This window comes from Parasteatoda tepidariorum, chromosome 11, assembly GCF_982258835.1.
Source record: "Parasteatoda tepidariorum strain Cologne lab strain chromosome 11, Ptep-v5.0, whole genome shotgun sequence".
Lineage (NCBI taxonomy): Eukaryota > Metazoa > Arthropoda > Arachnida > Araneae > Theridiidae > Parasteatoda > Parasteatoda tepidariorum.
This window is the reverse complement of record NC_141765.1, coordinates 85,057,851-85,079,386: the sequence shown is the minus strand read 5'-3', so window position 1 is coordinate 85,079,386 and position 21,536 is coordinate 85,057,851. Positions and strand designations below refer to the sequence as shown.

The window sequence follows — 21,536 nt, the reverse complement described above, 5'->3', positions numbered from 1 at the left end:
TGTTAGCGAAAATTAGGCTTTCTTATAATTAGAAATTATTATACCTGTTAGCTGCTATGTTTACCATTGTTCTAAAACTCTTAATGATTTAGCAACTATAACAAATTATAGATAAGTATGAAACTTCTAGTTTTCAAATGTTTCATTTAAAATTTAATTATGAATTGTTTAATAAAATCAAGTACAATGTCTTCCAAAAAAAATCTAATATTCAGATCATATTGAAAATGTTTGGCTAAAGTGCCAAAAATTTCATTGTGTTTTAAAAAAGCATTTAGCTAAGAAAAAACAATGATCTATAATTTAACTCTGTAGCAGTAATTCTCAAACTATGCTTGGCCTAAAATTTTTCCCAGTGCTCCATGAAAGGTAGAGCCTGTTTCAAATTAAGAAAAATATTAAATATATTTTTAAGTTTAAAATTTAAAAATATATATATTTGAAGGAAAAAAAAATTTTATGATTTTTCACATTTGGTGTGTAACAAAAAAACACTGAGTAACAATTTTTTGTAACCTTTAAGGTCAGGCCTTGATAGATTGTGTGATTAAAGGAAATCATCGTCATTATTCAACGAAACAAATTTATGTCAAACTACGCTATTCAAATGACAGCTAAATATAATCTCTCTATGCTGGATCAGAATAACCTCATTTTTCTCTTTAAATTTGTGTATATGGCAGTCATAATTACATGTACAGTCCGCAAAAAAAAAAAGATATCACCCTGAATAACTTTCGTTCTAATGATCCGATTTTCACGAACTAAGTGTCAATCTTAATGGTTCCTGGGGGTGACCTCAAATATGCTAATTAATTAGTGCTAACTATTAATTAAGTTACGAAATCAGACACAAAAACGTACTTTCTCTGAATAAACATATATTTTTTTTTACATATTTGGAATCTAGACACTTGAATTAGGGGGGGTAGACAAAATTTTAAAACAATTGGATCGTAAATTGGGTTGCAATAAAGGTTTATATATTTGGCGATAGTCCAGAAAACCGCCAAAAAAAGTCGCCTGCGCAAATAAATATTTTAAGATAACCCTTGACTGATTCAAAAGAGAAACGCTTAATTTTACTAGGTTGCTAGGCAACCAATTTCTGACTGTAAAAAAATTGAAATAATGTTTTGTGATTGCTCTGAGAGGTTTAATTAATAGTTAATAGAAAACACCTCGAAGTTTCTAGGCAATAGACAATTTTTAAGTTCATTTATGTCCAAAAAGCAAAAAAAATAAATAAATAAATAAAATAAAAAATTATTTTAATCTCTTTTGAAAAGAAAATTTGAATCGATTTATAAGTTTTCAGAATTTAAATACATGAACTTTTTATCTGATATTATTTAGATTATGCTATTTTTGCTATGTTTATTCGAGGATTTCATACTAAAATCAAATTAACAAAACTTATAATAGCTATATACAAAATTTTAGGGATAATGATTTTTACAGCTTTAATCGAGTCTTCTAGGCATGAAAGTTTGAAGAAAAAAAAAGTGCATGAAAAATAAAATGTAGATTGTATAGTAATTCTAATGCGCATTCACAAGGTTTTCTGTAATTTACGATTTCTTTTTTCTATAACTCAATGAATTGCTGAATGTTTAGTGGCATTTTAAAAACATTGAAATATGTTATGTTTAAGAATAAGATATTGAAATAATATGTTGCATATTGTATGATTCATTGTTTAAAAAATTGCTTCATTTTGCTAGATATTTACGTTACATGGTTATCTTTGGATAAAAATGATTAGCAAATAGCATCCACATGTTTCGATACATTCTGAAACTTACGTTTGCAAATTCACCATAAAATGTCGCACAGCATATTCTTCAATTACGATAAGCTACATTTACCACCAAATACTGCTACTATGATTATTTTTGTTATATATATATCAGATATATATATATATATATATATATATATATATATATATATATATATATATATATATATATCAGATATATATATATATATATATATATATATATATATATCAGATATATATATATATATATCAGATATATATAGATATATATCTGATATGATACTCTCTTTTTAAACAGAGCTCGTAAGGCCCTTAAGATACTGAAATGGGGGCACGAAAACTTAAAAGATTTTTTTTTCCTAATGCCCGCCTGTGTTAACATCAGTCAATTCAGGCATCTACAGGGCGACAGATATCTGTATGGCCTAAGGATTCCTAACGAGCATCAAACATTCTCAAAATTAAGTGTTCATTCATTGGAAAATTTAGTGTTTATTCAATTTAAGAACTGTTCCTTCACTTGGTTATCTTACTACTTATTATTTAAACCACCAAAAGCTTAAAACAATATTATGTAAGTTATCTAAATTTTTTTTACATAATTTGCATTTAATAACAAATATGTCGACATGCATTTAATAACAAATACGTCATTTAGCTAAAATTACAAATTTTGAAATTTTTATGATTTTTTTTTAAAGACAAGCTAAGCTTAAGTATTCCTTCACTGGTTACTTTACCCTATAAGATTTTGAGAAATTTGCGATGTTGTGAGAGATGCTTAAAAATGTTGACTGCGTATTTTTATTAATATTTATAAAATATATATTCAAGAAATTGATGAATATTTTATTCCAAATTTATTCATTCGTATGTATATTATTGAAATTTTATCAGTTATTGAGAAAAAAAAAGAAAAAAAAATCACATTAAAGAAGCACAATCTGTTGTATAATCATATTCTATCAGAAGCATGCTTTTATAAAACTCCACATTCTCTGAATAAAATGTATTTTATTCAATAAAATGTTTTATTCAAATTTCTTTACTAAATTGCAAATAGAATTTTAGACGACTAAAGAAGAAACATCGTATTTTATAGCTTAAAAAAATAAAAATGAAAAGATAAGCAAACGATCAGTAGCGAAAAAAATATGAATGAAATTTTATGCTAAGCGCGCGAAGTCAAGTTCCTCGCAAGTTTATCACATTTTAATATTAATCGCTCCATTTAATCATTTCTTCATTGTCGCCAAATTATTTTTTTAAAAATAATTAATTTTAATTTTTCTCAGCTTCTAATAAATAAAAACAGTTGAAACTTTAGATTTTTCAATTGAAAAATATGTAGATTAATATGGTATAAAAAAATTCATACCTTATAATTCAAAAATTTTTCATCCCTAATTTTATTAAATAATAAAAAATAATTAACAATTATTAAAAATTATTTTTTTCGTGAAATTATCTTTGGGTAAATGAGTTTTATGACTGGGTGAAATTTTCTTCGAATTGCTTTATTAGTTTTTAAAATATGACTAAAAACGTAAAAAGTGAAATTAACATTAAGGGGTACGAACTTTGGATCGCTCTCCTGACCAAACTATGAGGACCATATTTCCCAGATTGTGGCTACCCCCTATATTTTGAAGGTTAAGAATCCAAATATGTAAGAAAAAATATATGTTTATTCAGAGAAAGTACGTTTTTGTGTCTGATTTCGTAACTTAATTAATAGTTAGCACTAATTAATTAGCATATTTGAGGTCACCCCCAGGAACCATTAAGATTAATACTTAGTTCGTGAAAATCCGATCATTAGAACGAAAGTTATTCAGGGTGATATCTTTTTTTTTTTGCCGACTGTATATGTATTAAATATAATGTTTTGTCATTCAAACTATATATTTGATTTCTTGTTTTCTACAAGTGAAAGAATCAAGTATGGCCATTATTCTTTTTGATATTAAAGAAAAACAGAACAAATCATTTATTTTCAAACAAATAATGAAATCTCTATTTATATTTTTTTTTAAAAATGACATTTTATCTGATAAACTTATGACACATGTAAATGGTGCATTTTTACCTTTCAATCCGACTTAAGTTTGAGAGCCCCTAATCAGAGTGGAGAGTTTAAAAAAGATAGTTGTTGAAATCTTGATCATTTGAGAAATAACTGCAGCTTTGTTAAAATTTATGTATCATAAATCGATTTTTCACTTTCATATACTAAATTATCTATATTACTGATAAAACATTTGTTAGATATTCATCTTATTATTAAATCAATTTTGTACATTTCTTTAAAACTTTTCACTGCTAAGTTTTTTTGTCCAGCAAAATGAAATCATATTATATCAACTATTTGTTGCAACATAAATTTAATAGAATTTAAATGATTAATGTGGTGAACATTATTTCTCAATATTATTTTTTAGCATTATGCACAATAACTTATCTATATTCCACAATTTATTTTTTTAGTGTTACTTGGAATAATCCTGTGAGCAATACTCTATTCAGGGTATGTATCATTATTTTTTTAAATTAATAAGGCTGAATTTGTTTATCAAGAAAACTTTAGAATCTAGTTTAGAAAGAATAAGTTTATTTCTACCACACAACTTTTAATAAACTCTTGGAATTGATATTAATTTTGATGAATTTTCACAAAAAATCTGTGTGAAAAAAATTTTTGCAAAGTTTAACATTGTATTACTACAATTGTCAGAATGAGTCTATTAAGAAGCTTCTAATACATACTGTTTTATCATCTTATGCTATTGTATTAAAGACTCATCTTTGAGAGAAGAATCAGAGTGTCTATTACACTGATCAGTCGATAAATAAAATTCTTTTTGCTGTTGTGCCAAAGCAAATTTTGACCAATCACAGAGTGGGTTCTATTCACATGACTTTTCCTATTTTTATTTTTGTTTTGATAATCATGGCAACTACAATTGTTATGAGATCATGTTTGTTTTTTGTTTTTTCTTATAAAGAATTTTTAGTTCTTGATATTAAGTTTTTTCTTATAAAAGATCGGAAAAAATTTAAGTATTAGGAAAATGCTTATTATTGTTTTTAGCAATCAGAATTATCAAGGCTTATGAATACCATTATTCGATTACACTTGCGTGGTATACCCTACAGTTATTATTATTTTTTTTAAGGCTAACTGCTATCGCCTGGTTTACCCGTCACATGTATTTTTTAAGGGTTGCCACTACCCAGTGTGCATTTGCCTGGTGGTGCCCATGGCAATGTGTTATTTTAGGTTAAAGGCAATCAGTTTCTGTAAAGTGGCTCTGTTGTCAGAAGTCTGCAGAATAGCGATGGAGATATTTTATGACAATCTGTGTGATAGCCAGTGTTGAAAAAAATAGGAATTCTGTGAAGGAAAAGATTTGAGGATTTGTTCTATTTCTTTTAACAGATTTGCTGTTTATAGAAATGAAATTTTTTCAAATCTATCTACTTATATCGATCGCTTATTTAATGCAGACGCTAAAATTAAAAAAGTGTGAAAGTAGTAAAACTATTTTACAAAAATCTATATTAATTTTTCACTTATAAGTTCTAATTTCATTGTTGTGGAATATAAAATCATTACCCACAACAATGGATTAGTTGTGCTTAATCATTTTTTCTTTACTTGCTTTGTTGTTAGTTGTAATTTAATATTTCTCAAAGAAATGTTAAAATAAAACATGCTGTAAAAGCTTGTAACTAGTAGAGCATATTATGATACATTCGTTATTCTGACAAGCTTTCAAGTCACCATCCAAATGCTAATATAAATTTTGTTTGTTTATAATGAGTGAATAATTGCCAGTGTTCTATTGCAGTGATTTTTCTTTAGGAAAATACATTTTCTGCTCTTTAAGTGACCAATATTATACTAAAAAGAGATAAATGAAAGGCATTTTTATTCAGTTCTGTTAATACAGAAAAGTGAACATCATTCCACCTTATTTCCTTCTTATAATCATAACCTTTCCTGACTATAATATAACCTGAGTGTGCCACACTTCCACATGCTTCAATGGACAGGGGTCTCTATGTTTTTTTTCAAGAGGTACCTATTTTGTGAAAATTAAAAATGATATTAAAAGTTCAACTCAAAAATATGGTAAAATATGTAATTATTTTCAAAAGTTATCATTACAAATAAAAATCATTAATAACTGGTAAACTTCTATGTATATTTTTCCCATACATTCAAAAACAATTTTTCTATTGTAAAATTTTGGGTTTAAAATTGTATCCAAATTTAAAAATTATTGTCCGTAGTTAAATTTTAACTTGAATTTAATAAAAACATACATTTAACAATACTAGCACTAAAAGTTATCTTCATTATGAGAACATTTTCGACTGGGTCATACTGAAAAAAGTTTCACAGAGAAAAAAAAATTTCATTAAAAAAATAAAGGTCTATTAGAATAAATTTAAAATAATGTTTAAAATAATAGTTCAAATTTCAACTTCCTGTGAACTTTACAAAGGAGATAGTCATTTTCTAAGGAAAAAAAGCTTGCTTTAATATGGCATAAGCGATAGGTTAGACTTACCACGCCCCACTAACTGACCAAACACGTGCTACGTATTTGTAGAAGACAGAAGAACTCTTCTCCATAGATTGCAACAAGAGCGGGGTTTGCATGGTACGCGTTTTCTTCCACTTCTATGAGGAACCTGCATGCGTTGGGAAATCGCAGAATGTTGCTTATTTTAAATTATCTATATCCTAAAACTCTAAAATCAATTCAGAATTTAAAAAACTGACCTGAATTTTTAAAAAAAACATAACTTAAAATTAGCCCAAAACGAAACTAACTTCACGTGACACAAAATGAGGCGGGGTTTGCTTATGACGTCAAAGTATAGTAACTCAGCAAACGGGAGGAGTTAAATCAAAGCTTCCTTTTGAGAAAAGTGTTACAAAAGCGTTTTAATTTGAATTGCAGTTTTAAAAAATTGTTTTTCTTTCATGTTTATATCTTATATATATACCGTAATTTATGGAAGAAACGCCGCGGCGTTCACGAGTTTAAAAGTTTTAAAATTTTAATTGCGGCGTTTACGATATTTTAAAAATAAATTTTACATTTTTCAAAGAAAAAAATAATTTTAATCAAAATAGTTGCGAATTATGGCAAAAGGTGGCACCACTATTGATAACCCAAACCCCTTAAAGAAAGTGGGTTGCTCTCGATCTAGTTCGCGCCAAACCGCGTGGTTGATAGCTCTTTCACATTTTTTCTCACTTTGTTACAACGTGCTTTGTGGAGAAATTAAATTGCGGAAAGTTTTCTTTTTAGAATTTGCTAATATTTATACATCGTTGTTATGGACGCGAAACTGATATCTTCATATTTAAATAAAACAGGTATATTTCCAAAAAATAAATAAATAAAATTAAAAAAAGTATTTATAAAATGTAAATATGTAGTACAGTATGGAACTCGAAATTCGGCACTTAATCCGACCAATTTTTTTTTTTAACGAAATTTTAATGATAAGCGGGGGGAAAAAATCAGTCATATTTTCTTTTTATTTGGAATTTTTTTCTCTTGAAGTAAGTAATTATATTTTGTCTTTTAAAAATAAAAACATGAAGAGAAAAAATAATCAATCCATGTCAAACAAAACATCGGTTCCTAAAGCAGTTAAAAATAAAGTGAAATTAAAAAGTAAAAACATCTGCATTTCTAATGAGCAAAATAAAGAAATGCAAGTTGGGAGAAACTGATGAATCAATCTTGACAGCTGTGCAAGTGCTTTACTGGTTTGTCCCCCCACATTTCCCTCTTCTGTTTGACTATAAATTAGCCACACCCTTTTGACATTGAAACTTCTTTCTCACTTGGTGTACAAAATGAATTATATCCCTTTTGCTGCTTTTTTTTTTAATTCGATTTATTTATCTTTTTATTGCTTATTAACTGTTACTTTTTTTGTTACACTTGTTAACTTGTTTTTTTTTTATCATTATTAGTTGTTTGCTTCTTTTTTGTAGTTATTCATTGTTAGTTTCTTGCCATTAATTGTTACTTTTTTTGTAGTTCCTTGTTAGCTTTTTTTTCCGAGGTGAGCATCTTTTGTTAAAACAAAATGTTATGTAAAAGAAAAAACGAGAACAATGGTCTCGCTCTGAAGAAGAAACGATTATTTCTTTTTCGGATTATTTCATCTTGAATTATTTATCCTTCGGATTATTTCTTCTTGATTATATCTTATTGATTATTATTTTAATTAATGAAATTTCTAAAGATGGGACAGTTTAAATTCACCCCATCAAAATCTACAATTGAAACTTAGCTAAATTTATTGGTTTTTCTGAAATTAACAGCGTAATTGAATTATCGTAATATACGGGCGCCATAAGGGAATTTCCGGAAAAGATCCGAAATACGGAATTTCGTCGGTCCCGTGAGTGTCGAATTTTGGGTCCTATACTGTAATGTAAAAAAATCATTTATATTAAAGTAATATAAATATAGTTATTTAAATTTTTTACCTAATGATGGCACCAACAGCCGATTGTAACATGTTGTTCTGAGCAGTTTGTCCAAAATAAACAATAGCAGATAACATTCTTGATTTTATTATAATTATACATTTATAAATTTTAATTTAAAACATTAGTAGTATTTATAAGGAATTAATGTTATATATTCACTTTTGCCGCTAAATCGTTATTATGGGTACGGCGTTTACCGTGTTTTTTTTTTCTTTTAAGTCTCATTATCACAAGTGCGGTGTTTATGATAGGTGCGGCGTTTCTTCATAAATTACGGTACCCTGGTCAACAAAATGGAAGACATTTTCCCAAATATCTCCAAAATTACTGAATATAAATAAATGAAATTTTGTATGGATATAGCTTATTCCATGATAATAAAGTATGCAAAACAAAAATGAAAGTGCCATTCACTGGCAAGACCTATTGCCAATAAATCCAATGTAGTCTGAACTTAAGGATAAAAGATGACAATAAAAGTAAGGCTTGTACAGTGTGTGTTGCCTCTAGTATGGTGTATGGTCACCCCTGACGGACAGACAGCATGCACAACGAGTATGCATGCTGTTAATAAGGGAGTTAAGGAGGACTTGTGGAAGACCCTCCCATTCTTCCACCAGAGCAATTTTTAAATCCGGAATGGTTCTGGGGATTTCATTTTTTATTTTAACTTTGATAATTTTTTCTGCTAGATAAAATTATTTTTTAACTTTAAAAAAAAAACCTGTACACCACTGTTCTCTAAGAATAAAATCCTTTCATATTAAAGAATTAAAAAAAGAAAGAAAGAAAGTGATCTGAACAGCATTTCATAAACATTTTAATTCAATATAAGGAATTATTCATTCAGAGAAGCTTATCAATCAGAAAAACAATCTTATCGAATTAAATTATAATCAAGTTACTGTAAAATGGTCTTAGCAACAGTATAATGGAGTAATTGCAGACAATTTGTGATTTTTTTCCATTGCTTTTGATGGCTTTGCATCAAATTTGTCTTTTTTCTCTTTTTAGTACCCTAAAAAATAATTTATTTGGCGTGTTTAACATAGAACTATTGCACATAGTACAATGCAACACTTGTAGCTTTTGCTTGGAGCCATTTTTCAGAATTCATACTCGGTGCGGCATATGCTTTCGGCGTTTCAAATCATGATGGGAGTCGTGGTTGTACTGTATTGTGACGTCATCAGAGCGGATGGGAAACCTAGCAGCGATTTAGGGGATGGGGCTAATCGAGCGATTTTAACTATTAATAACAAAATAACGAGTTATCGCACCGGTCTGAAATTGGTGTCTATCTTTATAAAATGGCGCAATGTTTCATTTTAAACACACACAAAAAAGCATGCAGATTCCTCATTAGGAATGGAGTAGCTGACGCTCCTTTTCTCCCTTGGAGTTTCAGGATCCCGACAAGCTTTCAGTCAGGCATGGGGAGGAAAAGCCCTTTTTTTACAAACTGTGTGGAAAGCAAATTCTTCTACTGCTTCATAATAGCAATTCGTGGGAACAGTTCTATTGCAAATTGAAATGCGTAATACAAATGGGAATACAAACAACAACGAAATTTTTAGAATTGGGGGGGGGGGGATCATAGAACTTGCTTTTCTTAAAAGTATTTTGTGAAACTATTGTTTTTCCTTAAGTTGAATTTGTGAAGGTACCCCTAAATGGTAGTAAATTTGCCCTGGACAGACCCCTGATAGAATATGTTTTATTTTACTCTCATGTCTATGATGCTCCCTTGTTTTTCTTAGCTTCACAGCTAACTATTGAAATCAATATCCAACGTTATTGATGATGTCAAACGCTGTTGCAGTTTAATTTTTTCCTTGCAGCTTATAAATTTCTCAGTGAAGCCTCCATTCTGTTGATAAAAAATATATGTGTTTTAATTGAAATAATTTGTCTGTAAAAATAAAAGTGTCTATTTCTTCTTAAAATTTTTCATTGTTATATTTCTACTGAATAAGTTTACTTGCTTATTACAACAAGTTCACTATAATGACAATTCCATTTGCTGTTTTGAATTGTTATTTTAACAGACTTTTACTGTATTTAAAAAAAATTTTCTTTCTTTCTACTTTTTAAACAAATTTCAGGTCTTATTTCCAAATTTTTTTTATAGTTGAAAATAGTTTCATATTCTATTATCTTTTGGTGAACAAATAATATTTTTAAAGTAATTTTAATATTTTACTCTTTCATTATGAAATGTTATTGTTTGTTGTCTTGATTAAAATGGAAGTAACTTACACTTCTTTTTTATGTTAGGGTAAATTCTTAGTTCTCTTATTAGACAATTTACTACCCTGTTTGGAGCCCAACAGCCCATTTAAATCAACATTTGTAATTTGTGCAGCTAAAGTAAGTTTGCAATAATTTGTCCAACATATTTTTTGTTTATTTTTAGATTTTGCTTATAACATTTTAAATTGCACCATTCTATTCAAAATTTTAAGTTTAAGTGTTTTACAGTTAATTATAAGATACTAACTAAATAACTAAACTAAATAAACTAACTACTTATAAAGTTTATTTAGTTACTAACTAAATAAACTTTATTACATACTTATTTTTTTTAATTGCATAAACTAAACCTAATGCCAAAAGATAGGATCAATCACCATTTTCCGCATAACCTTAACTATTTATCAGTTATTAATTTTCATTGTGTAGTGAGTCAAAAAAACATTCTATAAAACTAATAATTGAATTTCCAAGTAATAAGATGGAATCCTAATAATTCAATTAATCCTAATAATTTTTTTATTTTGGCTTCTATTTTCTGATATTTTGGTGGATTATTTAAAGAAAGAAAAGAACGTCTTATAGTATGAGGTTTAAACTTAAAGTTATTTCCTTTACGTACACTACAAATACCCCCCCCCCCATTTCATGGTGTTCCAAATATCTGAATTTGTAACAAAATCCCCACTCACAGTCATATTTTATTAAAATATGAAATGTTTTTATCATGTTCTTTAAAAATTATGGTATTTTTTCAAAAAATGAAAGAAAAATATTTCTAGAGCAAATTATCTTATAAAGTTCTGTGATTTCAGAATTTTTGTTATTTATTTTTTATTATTTTTTTTTATTTTATCAATTTAAAATTCTAGCCGAAGTAAGCCAGTCATTGGCGAATTTTTTTTATTTCCAAAATGAGAACAGAAAAATCAGGAGTATTTCCTTTCCAATGAACAAAAAAAAATATCATTAGAATATAATTCTGCTGAAAAAAAGAAGAAAAAAATTATTTGCTTTTGTATCTTTTCAGCTATTTTATTGCATCAACTCTTTTTTAAATTTAAAGTCTATAAATATTAAGATGCATAGCATAACAGTTTTGGTTATACCTATCATTTCAATTAATGTTATTATAATGCTTTTTTATATTTATTGTTGTGTTTTTGTTGGAGAATATAGTAACTTCGTTAAGTCATGAAAAATTCTTGGAATTAGTCATGGAAAGTCATAAATTTGAAAATCTAAAACGTAGTAGATACCCTGTATGGACAAAATTCCCATGTGTTTCAACCTTTCTGAAAATAGGACATTAAACCAAAAGGACGGGGGGAAAACTATCATTGGTCAACTATCAAAACTATCACAGCATTTCTTTCATGTTTGTCTGACGGCAGTAAGCTACCTCTAATGATCATTTTCAAAAGGAAAGCAATGCATTAGATTAGATGAAAAATGTGTAGAACAAAAGGCCAGGTGCCCTATTGAAGAAGAAATCCCTTTTGGTGTGACTAGCTAACTTAGTTTTCTTTAAAAAGAAAAAATCTTTTAAAAACTTTCTTATTGATATAAATAATTTTTGCTTTATTATAAATAAATGGAAAAATAGTAAATTTTCTGATAAATTTTTTATCTTAAATTAAATAGCTTATCTGAGTCTGTGTCGTTTTAAATAAATGTATGTGATACGTAATTTTTTAATGTTATCAAAATAATCTTAATTTGAGTAAATTTAAAGTTAAGTCCTAATTCTCTAAAAATTCTTGAAATAATACTGACTATCATCAAGACCATGTTTCGATAGTTTTAAAAATTATAGAAAAGTTTCTCTGTTTTTTAATCTTGTTAATCAATACATCTTATTGCAATCAGAAGCATAAATGAAAATGAAGTGCTTTTCCAAATTTTACATTTTAATATTCAGTTTATTTTTAGAATTTCTTTCTGATATCAGTGTAAAATAATTTTCATTGTATGTATGCAATTTATTTTTATTAATCTAAATAGAACGCTTTTATAAATAGAGTAGAATTTAAAACTATTATAAAATATTCAAAATTCCTTTCAAGTATTATCAATGTATATTATTTTATTTAATGTTGCATTATTTAAAAGAATTATGTTTAAAGCTTTATTGTGTTAAAATAAATCTCTAGAAAGTAGTTTATTCTTTATCTATTTAATCATTAGTACTAAAGCATGCCTATTCCATTAAACATTTTTAGTTCTTCTCATCATTCTATTCATTAAAAAAAGACATGATCATTTTATTAAATAAATTGATACATATATTGTAAATTGTACTTCTAATTAATGACATTAAATAATACTAAAGTGTGATTTGACATTTTCATATGTTCTGACATATAAAGTGGAATTCATTCTTTAACGTATTACTAATATAACTTTTTGATGTTAAATTTTAATTTGTATTAAGTTAAAATATAACGTAAATGTAAAAGCATTTTCAAAATTTTCAATTACAATTCTTTTATATCTTGTTAGCATACTTCTGGAAGAAAAGTGGATATTTTTTAGTATATATTATAACTTTTAATATTAATTAATAGTTGAAAAAGTTTTCATAATTATACTTTATAATAGCTTAATTACTTTTCATTCAGAGCATAATGTATTACTTTTCACTTTGTTTTATACAAACCAAAAAAACCTAGTTTAAACCCCCAAAAAAAAAAAAAATTTCAACCCTGATTCTAAATAGTACAAAATGAGGGATAGTTAAGTCTCTTTTAGTTTTTGTAACATGAATTTCAATTACTAATTAGATTTTACAATGTTATTTCATTACCATTCATATAAAAATTTGAAATGAAACTAAAAAACAATTACTTAGAAAACATTTCTTTAAAAAAATTATAGAAATTTAAAGATGTAAAGACATTTAATTATCTTTACGTTTTTTTTTTTTTTTTTTTGTAAAAAGTTTATGTTTGTTGTAGTTGAAGAAACCATCTGAGCTGGAAAAGAACGAAACATTTTGTGAGACTTCTATTTCCTCTTATGCTGGAAATCCCTTGTTGATACAATTTGAAAAGCTTTTTTGCCCAGTTCCAGAGAGTAAACAGTCTGTATCTGTGTTACAACGATTAAATATGATGTATGATATATATCCTCTGTCAGTTGGTACAGGAAAGTAAGTAATAAGATCTTAATTTTGTTTTAGGCTACTAAAACTTAGAAAATATAGTTTTTTTTTTTTTTTTTTTTTTTTTTTTTTTTTGGTACATATTTCCACATTATGCTCATATGAGAACATTATCTTTAAATTGTTGACTTGAACTCAGAACTAGAAATATCTCAATGCATTTTACAGTGATGCAGTTTTTATGGGATTCTACTTTTACTTCTAAGAAAATATTCTCACATTATATAAAAATGAGATTTAAAAATAAATAAAAAATTTCACTGTGGTGTTCCCCTTAATGAAAATATTTTAGTTATGATTGTTCACTAAATTAAAATATTCTTATTGATTGATATGTTTTATGTAATCTGAATTGCATCTAATTTTAATTTGACTGCTAGTCAGGTCCATAATGTGAGTAAAAAATGTGACTAAAAGGGAATTTCAATTTCACGTTTATAATTCTCACAATTTATTATTTCTAATCAGAGATGACTTTATTTAAATCATTCAAATGTAAATTCAAATTCTTAAGTGAAATTAATTAAACAGGAGGTAGAAAAATAAAAATAACCATAACTACATTAATTCAAATTCAAATTGGAACAGCGCACAAGGCAGCTAAAACCAAATTCAAATCATATAAACTAGTAATAATATAAATTTACTCAAAAATAATTTAAATATAATTTAAATAAAGTTGTGTGTTCACAGAGCAGCACTTCATCAGGGGACACACTGTCTGTAAACACACAGGAGCCTTTCTGTTGTTAGTGGCAAAGCCAAAACTAACAGTGCCCCGATGCCCCTAATGAAAATACAAGCATAAAGAATAATAATAATTACCACATTAAATAAATGTTTACCATTATAACATTCATATAAATAATCACCTTTACTGAAACAAATATACAAAACACTTAGATGACATCAAAAAAACCGCCTCCAAAGCACATATAAGTATTCAAAACAGTTACAGATAGTAAAAATGAAAAAGAAATTCCTTATATATTCCAAATCAGCTCAAAAAATAATGTGCTGACACCTAGATAAAAATCAACAAATTAAAGAGCAATAGAATCCAAGTGCTGCCATCTGTCTAAAAAATCCCAACAGAATAAGAAAACATAATCCCAGCAAGAAAATTAGCAAGAAATTTTTGTAAATGAAAACAGAATCCCAGTAAATAACAAGATGAAAACCAAATAATTCACCGTCTAGGCCTGCTTAGACGGGCTTCAATATCGGCCAAGTTAATAGGATTTTTTTTAAATTTCTTTAATCAAAACATCAAAATTATTAAAGTTAAAAGGAAATTTATTTTTCTTTAAACTGTTTTTTAATACCTCAATAGCGGTCAAAAAATCTATACGGTTTTTACAAATGAATTTGAATCTCAATATTTGACCAAATACAATGTTCTTGAAAATTTTATAATAAAGGTTGGAATAAAAATGCGTAAGGTTAATAACATTAAAATTGAAATCCTTCCTTATATAATAAACCCCTATGAGATTATTGTTATCAGAAATATTTATATCAAGATCTAAAAAATAAGCACGAGAGTCTTGTGAATTGGTTTTAATTAAACTCAGTTCTTCAGGATAAATATTATTAATCAAATCAAAATCGCAACAATCGAAGATGATTAAATCATCAATGAATCTGAAACCTTTTAAAAAATTATTCTGTAAAAATTTATGTTCATAAAAGTGAAGGAAAATATTAGCGAATGCACTTGAATAACTATTACCCATAGAAATACCCTTAATTTGCCTGTAAAAAGTAATACCGTTAAAAAGGTAATTTTCAAAAATGTTGACATTGCATAAATTAATCCAGTCTTCCTTGTCAATACTTTCATTAATCAAATAATGTTCAAAAATTTCAATACAAATATTTTTTAAATTATTGTGAGGAATACTGGTAAAAAGATTTTCAAAATCACAAGTAAGAATTGTATTAACACGATTGTTGTTCAAATATTTAATAACTTCTTGGTTGTTATTAATGATAAAATGTTTATCATTAGAAATAATTTTGTTTAAAATAATGTTTAAGTATTTAAAAAATCGTTTACCAAAAACAGAATTATAACACCCTGTGCAGCATGTAACAAATCTAAATTTAATAGGTGTTTTATGAAATTTAATGGTCGGAAATAAGTATGGGAAATTAAAACTATTTGGTTTTAATCCAATTTTTTTATAAAAAGCCAAAAGTCTATTTTCAATTTCTTTCTTAGAGCTGTTAATCTTAAGGAAAGTATCATTATTATCATATTCAAAAGCAATAATATTTCTAAACAATTTTTTGCACATAAAGCCAAAATTATTTGAAGCTTTATCAACCACACAAATAATGAATTTCCCTTTCAATACTTCTATAGATTTAACAATATTAGAATTTAAATAAAAACCTTGGTATTTTGTGTTGTTATTTAAAAAATTCAATTTAAAATTATATAAAATTTTATATTTCCATTCGAAAAATCCTTCTATGGGCCAGTTATATTTCCTTGAGCACTTTGCGATAAAGCCGTCTAAATCTTTACTAATTGAGGAAATGATAAAAGGCAAATTATAATTTCTTCTTGGTCTAAATTTTGTACCAAGTCCCATTAGCAACCTTAGATTTTTATCAGTAACAAGGTCAAGGTTACCCGTAACTATGTGTCCGTGATCTTTATCAACAAAATCTTTATAATGCAATTGGTCACACAAACAGATATCCTGAAGTTCCATTAAATTTTGACAGTAAAAATTATAGTTACATATAATATTCTTCAACGTCTTGCTATATTTGAAACAAATCGAAACACTAATCTTGTCCTTAATAGGAAAAATGTCATCAAGACCATTAACAACCATTGGTAATGAACCTCTTTCAAAAACCCTGTCAAGAAAATTAACAACACAATATTCTTTATTAGATCCTGAAACATTTAATGTATCAAAGTTGTGGATATTAAGTTTAAATTTAATAAGATCTGAAACAATAAATTTTAAATCAGGATTTGAAAATTTGACAAGTTTCATTTGAAATTTAATAAACCATTTTAATACTGAAGATGAAGCTTTTAATCTTTTTTATGTTAATATCACTAACATCCAAAGAACACAAATTTCTGAAAAGGACCATATTAAATTTATTTTTATGAGATTTGTCCTTATGCTTACCCCTGCTACCTCTTAAACTTTTAACAAACCTGTCGTTAAAAATATTTAACTTTTTGTAAATACAAACAGAATTTAAATCGAGGCTACCTTCTCCATTAAGTTTACTATTAAGTCCATAAGGGTTTAAAGTTTTTAATTTACAAATATAAATATTTTTATGATCTAATCTCAGATTCAAATCTTCAATATGTTTAAGAATAAGTATATTAATGTCTTTAAAAGAATGTTTTTGGAAGTGAATAATTTCGATATCAGAATTATTATTATTTTTTTGAAAGTTTTTAATAACTCAACGATTACTATTTATTCTTTTATTAAGTTCAGTGCTTGTCTGTCCAATATTATATGTAACTATAATTTTTACTGTCAAAATTTAATGGAACTTGAGGATATCTGTTTGTGTGACCAATTGCATTATAAAGATTTTGTTGATAAAGATCACGGACACATAGTTACGGGTAACCTTGACCTTGTTACTGATAAAAATCTAAGGTTGCTAATGGGACTTGGTACAAAATTTAGACCAAGAAGAAATTATAATTTGCCTTTTATCATTTCCTCAATTAGTAAAGATTTAGACGGCTTTATCGCAAAGTGCTCAAGGAAATATAACTGGCCCATAGAAGGATTTTTCGAATGGAAATATAAAATTTTATATAATTTTAAATTGAATTTTTTAAATAACAACACAAAATACCAAGGTTTTTATTTAAATTCTAATATTGTTAAATCTATAGAAGTATTGAAAGGGAAATTCATTATTTGTGTGGTTGATAAAGCTTCAAATAATTTTGGCTTTATGTGCAAAAAATTCTTTAGAAATATTATTGCTTTTGAATATGATAATAATGATACTTTCCTTAAGATTAACAGCTCTAAGAAAGAAATTGAAAATAGACTTTTGGCTTTTTATAAAAAAATTGGATTAAAACCAAATAGTTTTAATTTCCCATACTTATTTCCGACCATTAAATTTCATTAAACACCTATTAAATTTAGATTTGTTACATGCTGCACAGGGTGTTATAATTCTGTTTTTGGTAAACGATTTTTTAAATACTTAAACATTATTTTAAACAAAATTATTTCTAATGATAAACATTTTATCATTAATAACAACCAAGAAGTTATTAAATATTTAAACAACAATCGTGTTAATACAATTCTTACCTGTGATTTTGAAAATCTTTTTACCAGTATTCCTCACAATAATTTAAAAAATATTTGTATTGAAATTTTTGAACATTATTTGATTAATGAAAGTATTGACAAGGAAGACTGGATTAATTTATGCAATGTCAACATTTTTGAAAATTACCTTTTTAACAGTATTAGTTTTTACAGGCAAATTAAGGGTATTTCTATGGGTAATAGTTATTCAAGTGCAATCGCTAATATTTTCCTTCACTTTCATGAACATAAATTTTTACAGAATAATTTTTTAAAAGGTTTCAGGTTCATTGATGATTTAATCATCTTCGATTGTTGCAATTTTGATTTGATTAATAATATTTATCCTGAAGAACTGAGTTTAATTAAAACCAATTCACAAGACTCTCGTGCTTATTTTTTAGATCTTGATATAAATATTTCTGATAACAATAATCTCATAGGGGTTTATGATAAAAGGAAGGATTTCAATTTTAATGTTATTAACCTTACGCATTTTTATTCCAACCTTTATTATAAAATTTTCAAGAACATTGTATTTGGTCAAATATTGAGATTCAAATTCATTTGTAATAACCGTATAGATTTTTTGACCGCTATTGAGGTATTAAAAAACAGTTTAAAGAAAAATAAATTTCCTTTTAACTTTAATAATTTTGATGTTTTGATTAAAGAAATTTTAAAAAAATCCTATTAACTTGGCCGATATTCAGGCCTAGACGGTGAATTATTTGGTTTTCATCTTGTTATTTACTGGGATTTTTTAGACAGATGGCAGCACTTGGATTCTATTGCTCTTTAATTTGTTGATTTTTATCTAGGTGTCAGCACATTATTTTTTGAGCTGATTTGGAATATATAAGGAATTTCTTTTTCATTTTTACTAACTGTAACTGTTTTGAATACTTATATGTGCTTTGGAGGCGGTTTTTTTGATGTCATCTAAGTGTTTTGTATATTTGTTTCAGTAAAGGTGATTATTTATATGAATGTTATAATGGTAAACATTTATTTAATGTGGTAATTATTATTATTCTTTATGCTTGTATTTTCATTAGGGGCCTCGGGGCACTGTTAGTTTTGGCTTTGCCACTAACAACAGAAAGGCTCCTGTGTGTTTACAGACAGTGTGTCCCCTGATGAAGTGCTGCTCTGTGAACACACAACTTTATTTAAATTATATTTAAATTATTTTTGAGTAAATTTATATTATTACTAGATTATTTAAATCATCTGATTTTTGTTCAAATAAAAATACTTTATTAATGCTTTGCAGTTTCAGTTATATTATTGTAATTTTATTTATAACTTTAATTTATATTTTTGTTAAATATAAATTTTGTTGAATTCTTTTTTTAAAAAAATTTTGGAATTTTATGTAAATCTACCTGGAAAAGTCAAGGAAAATTTTCTTCTCTTTGAGTATGAACCTTGACTTACTGTTGTTTATTTGGAAGAAAAAAAAGTTGATTAATTTTGTGAAAATATCTATCTTTTAACTCTTGTTTTTAATAAAATTTTTATGAAGTAATTTTATAGACATATGTTCATTGAAGATTTTCTTTTAAAACATTTTGATATTTTAACTTCTATGAAAACTATGCTAAGTACAAAGGTCTGATCTTAGTTTTTTTAAAAATTGGTGATTCTCTTTCATTTGTTCTTTCTGATCTTAAAATTTATGTCAATGTGATATACTTAAAAGATAATAAATAAATAAAATTAAGTATATATATATTAAAATAATCGTTTTAGGTACAACTTTACAGAGTTGTTAAATTTCAAATCTAAATTCCAAACATTTTTAACTCTGAGATATTATATATTTGATAATGAGTAACAAAGTTAGAATTAGCTTTTAGAATTTAATTTAGAATGAAGCTTTCTTTAAATTTATAGCATAAAATAATAATAATTAAAATTGTTAAGAAATAGAATTTATTAATAAATAGAATAAAATACTTTTTTTTCAGGCAACTTCTTTTTATGCTTTCGAAAATTGAAAATCAATATAAATTAAACTATATCTCTATTTGTCATGGAAGCACAATGGGCAATTTACAATTGTATGGAGCTGGTGGGAAGAATAATGCTTGTCGCTTGAAACTATTAACTGAAGGTAATTATAATGCTTTCAAATAGACAGTTATTATTTCTTGTTTGAGTTTCTAATATTGAGCAAAATTTTAATAATGCATTTATTTATTAATTATTATTTGTATGACATTTTGTATGCTGAATTTTATATACTTGGAATCTTTCTTACCTCCTTCTAAAACTTATCATTTAGGTAAACACTGATGTCACAACACTGGTCTATTCTAGTCATATCGCAATTTTTTAAATCTAAATAAGTTACAGCACAATAGCTATACAGTAGAGAACCGATTATCCGGAACGATCGGGACCATCGCTATTCCGGATAACTGATTTTTCCAGTTTTCAGAATCGTTACAAAAAGCCGTTTTTTTTATTGTTAAACCCAACTAAAAAAATTTTTTTTTGGAAATAATCTTGAAAAGAAGAAAAAACGGTGAAGTAATACACTAATGATTATTTCCAAAATGATGGTAAGGTAAACATCTTTCAAAAAGGAAAGAAAAATCCTAAAATCTCATGAGGAAAAAAAAAAAAAATTTAAAAAATGGCGGGAAAATTTATTGAATTTCATTCCGGTTTTTTGGTTTTTCTGATTTCCGGATAACGGGTTCTGTTCTGTACTTTGAATAAAAATAGAGAAACTTATTATAAACAAAATTCTTGCAATTACAGTATTTCTGAACAGTTAAAAAAATCTCCATTTTTTTTCAGCTTAATATATGATTACCAATTTAATATTAATGTGGTTACATTAGTTGTAAATTTTTTATGGAAATTAATGTTTTTAATAAATAAATATTAGCTAATTTGTGAGTTATCCTGTGTAATAGATTCTATAAAAGGAATTCTCTTAGTTATGTAGTACAAAATATTTCTGCAAAAGTTCTGCTATAAATAATATTCTTAAAAATATTTTCCAAAATAATGTATCAAAAATTTCCCTTTCTTTAACCATATTTTATTTTTGCTTATCACTTTGTTTTTAAAATTTGCTTTAGGTAATGTGTCTTCTTTGGAAAGTCTTCCATCAATTGAAGACTTAAAAGCTTCTCATTTAGAAGGACTCCTACCTTCAAGTTCTGTAAGTAACAAGTCAAACCATTCAAAGTCTTAGATGTCTTTTGTATATTCAATGTCATACTCTTGCATCAGGGTTTGTTGATTTAAATCAGCTTGATTTAAATCAAATGATTTTTTTAAAAAAAATCATTGATTTAAATCAAAAAAAATTATTTTTGTTGAGATTGAAAGTACAGATTAAAGTAAACATTTAATGCTGTCTTAATATAGACTTGCATAGCTGTAGAAAGTAATTAATAAACATGAATATTTTTCAAAAAATAATACAAATAATGTTAATTAAAATTCTACCTTTTGAAT

General features: G+C 26.4%; 1 protein-coding gene across 9 annotated transcripts in view; it reads left to right on the top strand.

Annotated features, from left to right (window-relative positions):
• The window catches only part of Zwilch (zwilch kinetochore protein), a 59,197-nt gene that overhangs the window by 3,170 nt on the left and 34,491 nt on the right, over nucleotides 1–21,536 (top strand). For all 9 annotated transcript variants that reach the window (XM_087154822.1, XM_087154821.1, XM_087154829.1 and 6 more), the window contains exons 3-7: nucleotides 4,271–4,310; nucleotides 10,590–10,682; nucleotides 13,523–13,716; nucleotides 20,030–20,175; nucleotides 21,155–21,237. In XM_087154822.1, the coding sequence (XP_087010948.1) occupies nucleotides 4,271–4,310; nucleotides 10,590–10,682; nucleotides 13,523–13,716; nucleotides 20,030–20,175; nucleotides 21,155–21,237 (556 nt within the window). The remainder of the gene's footprint in view (nucleotides 1–4,270; nucleotides 4,311–10,589; nucleotides 10,683–13,522; nucleotides 13,717–20,029; nucleotides 20,176–21,154; nucleotides 21,238–21,536) is intronic.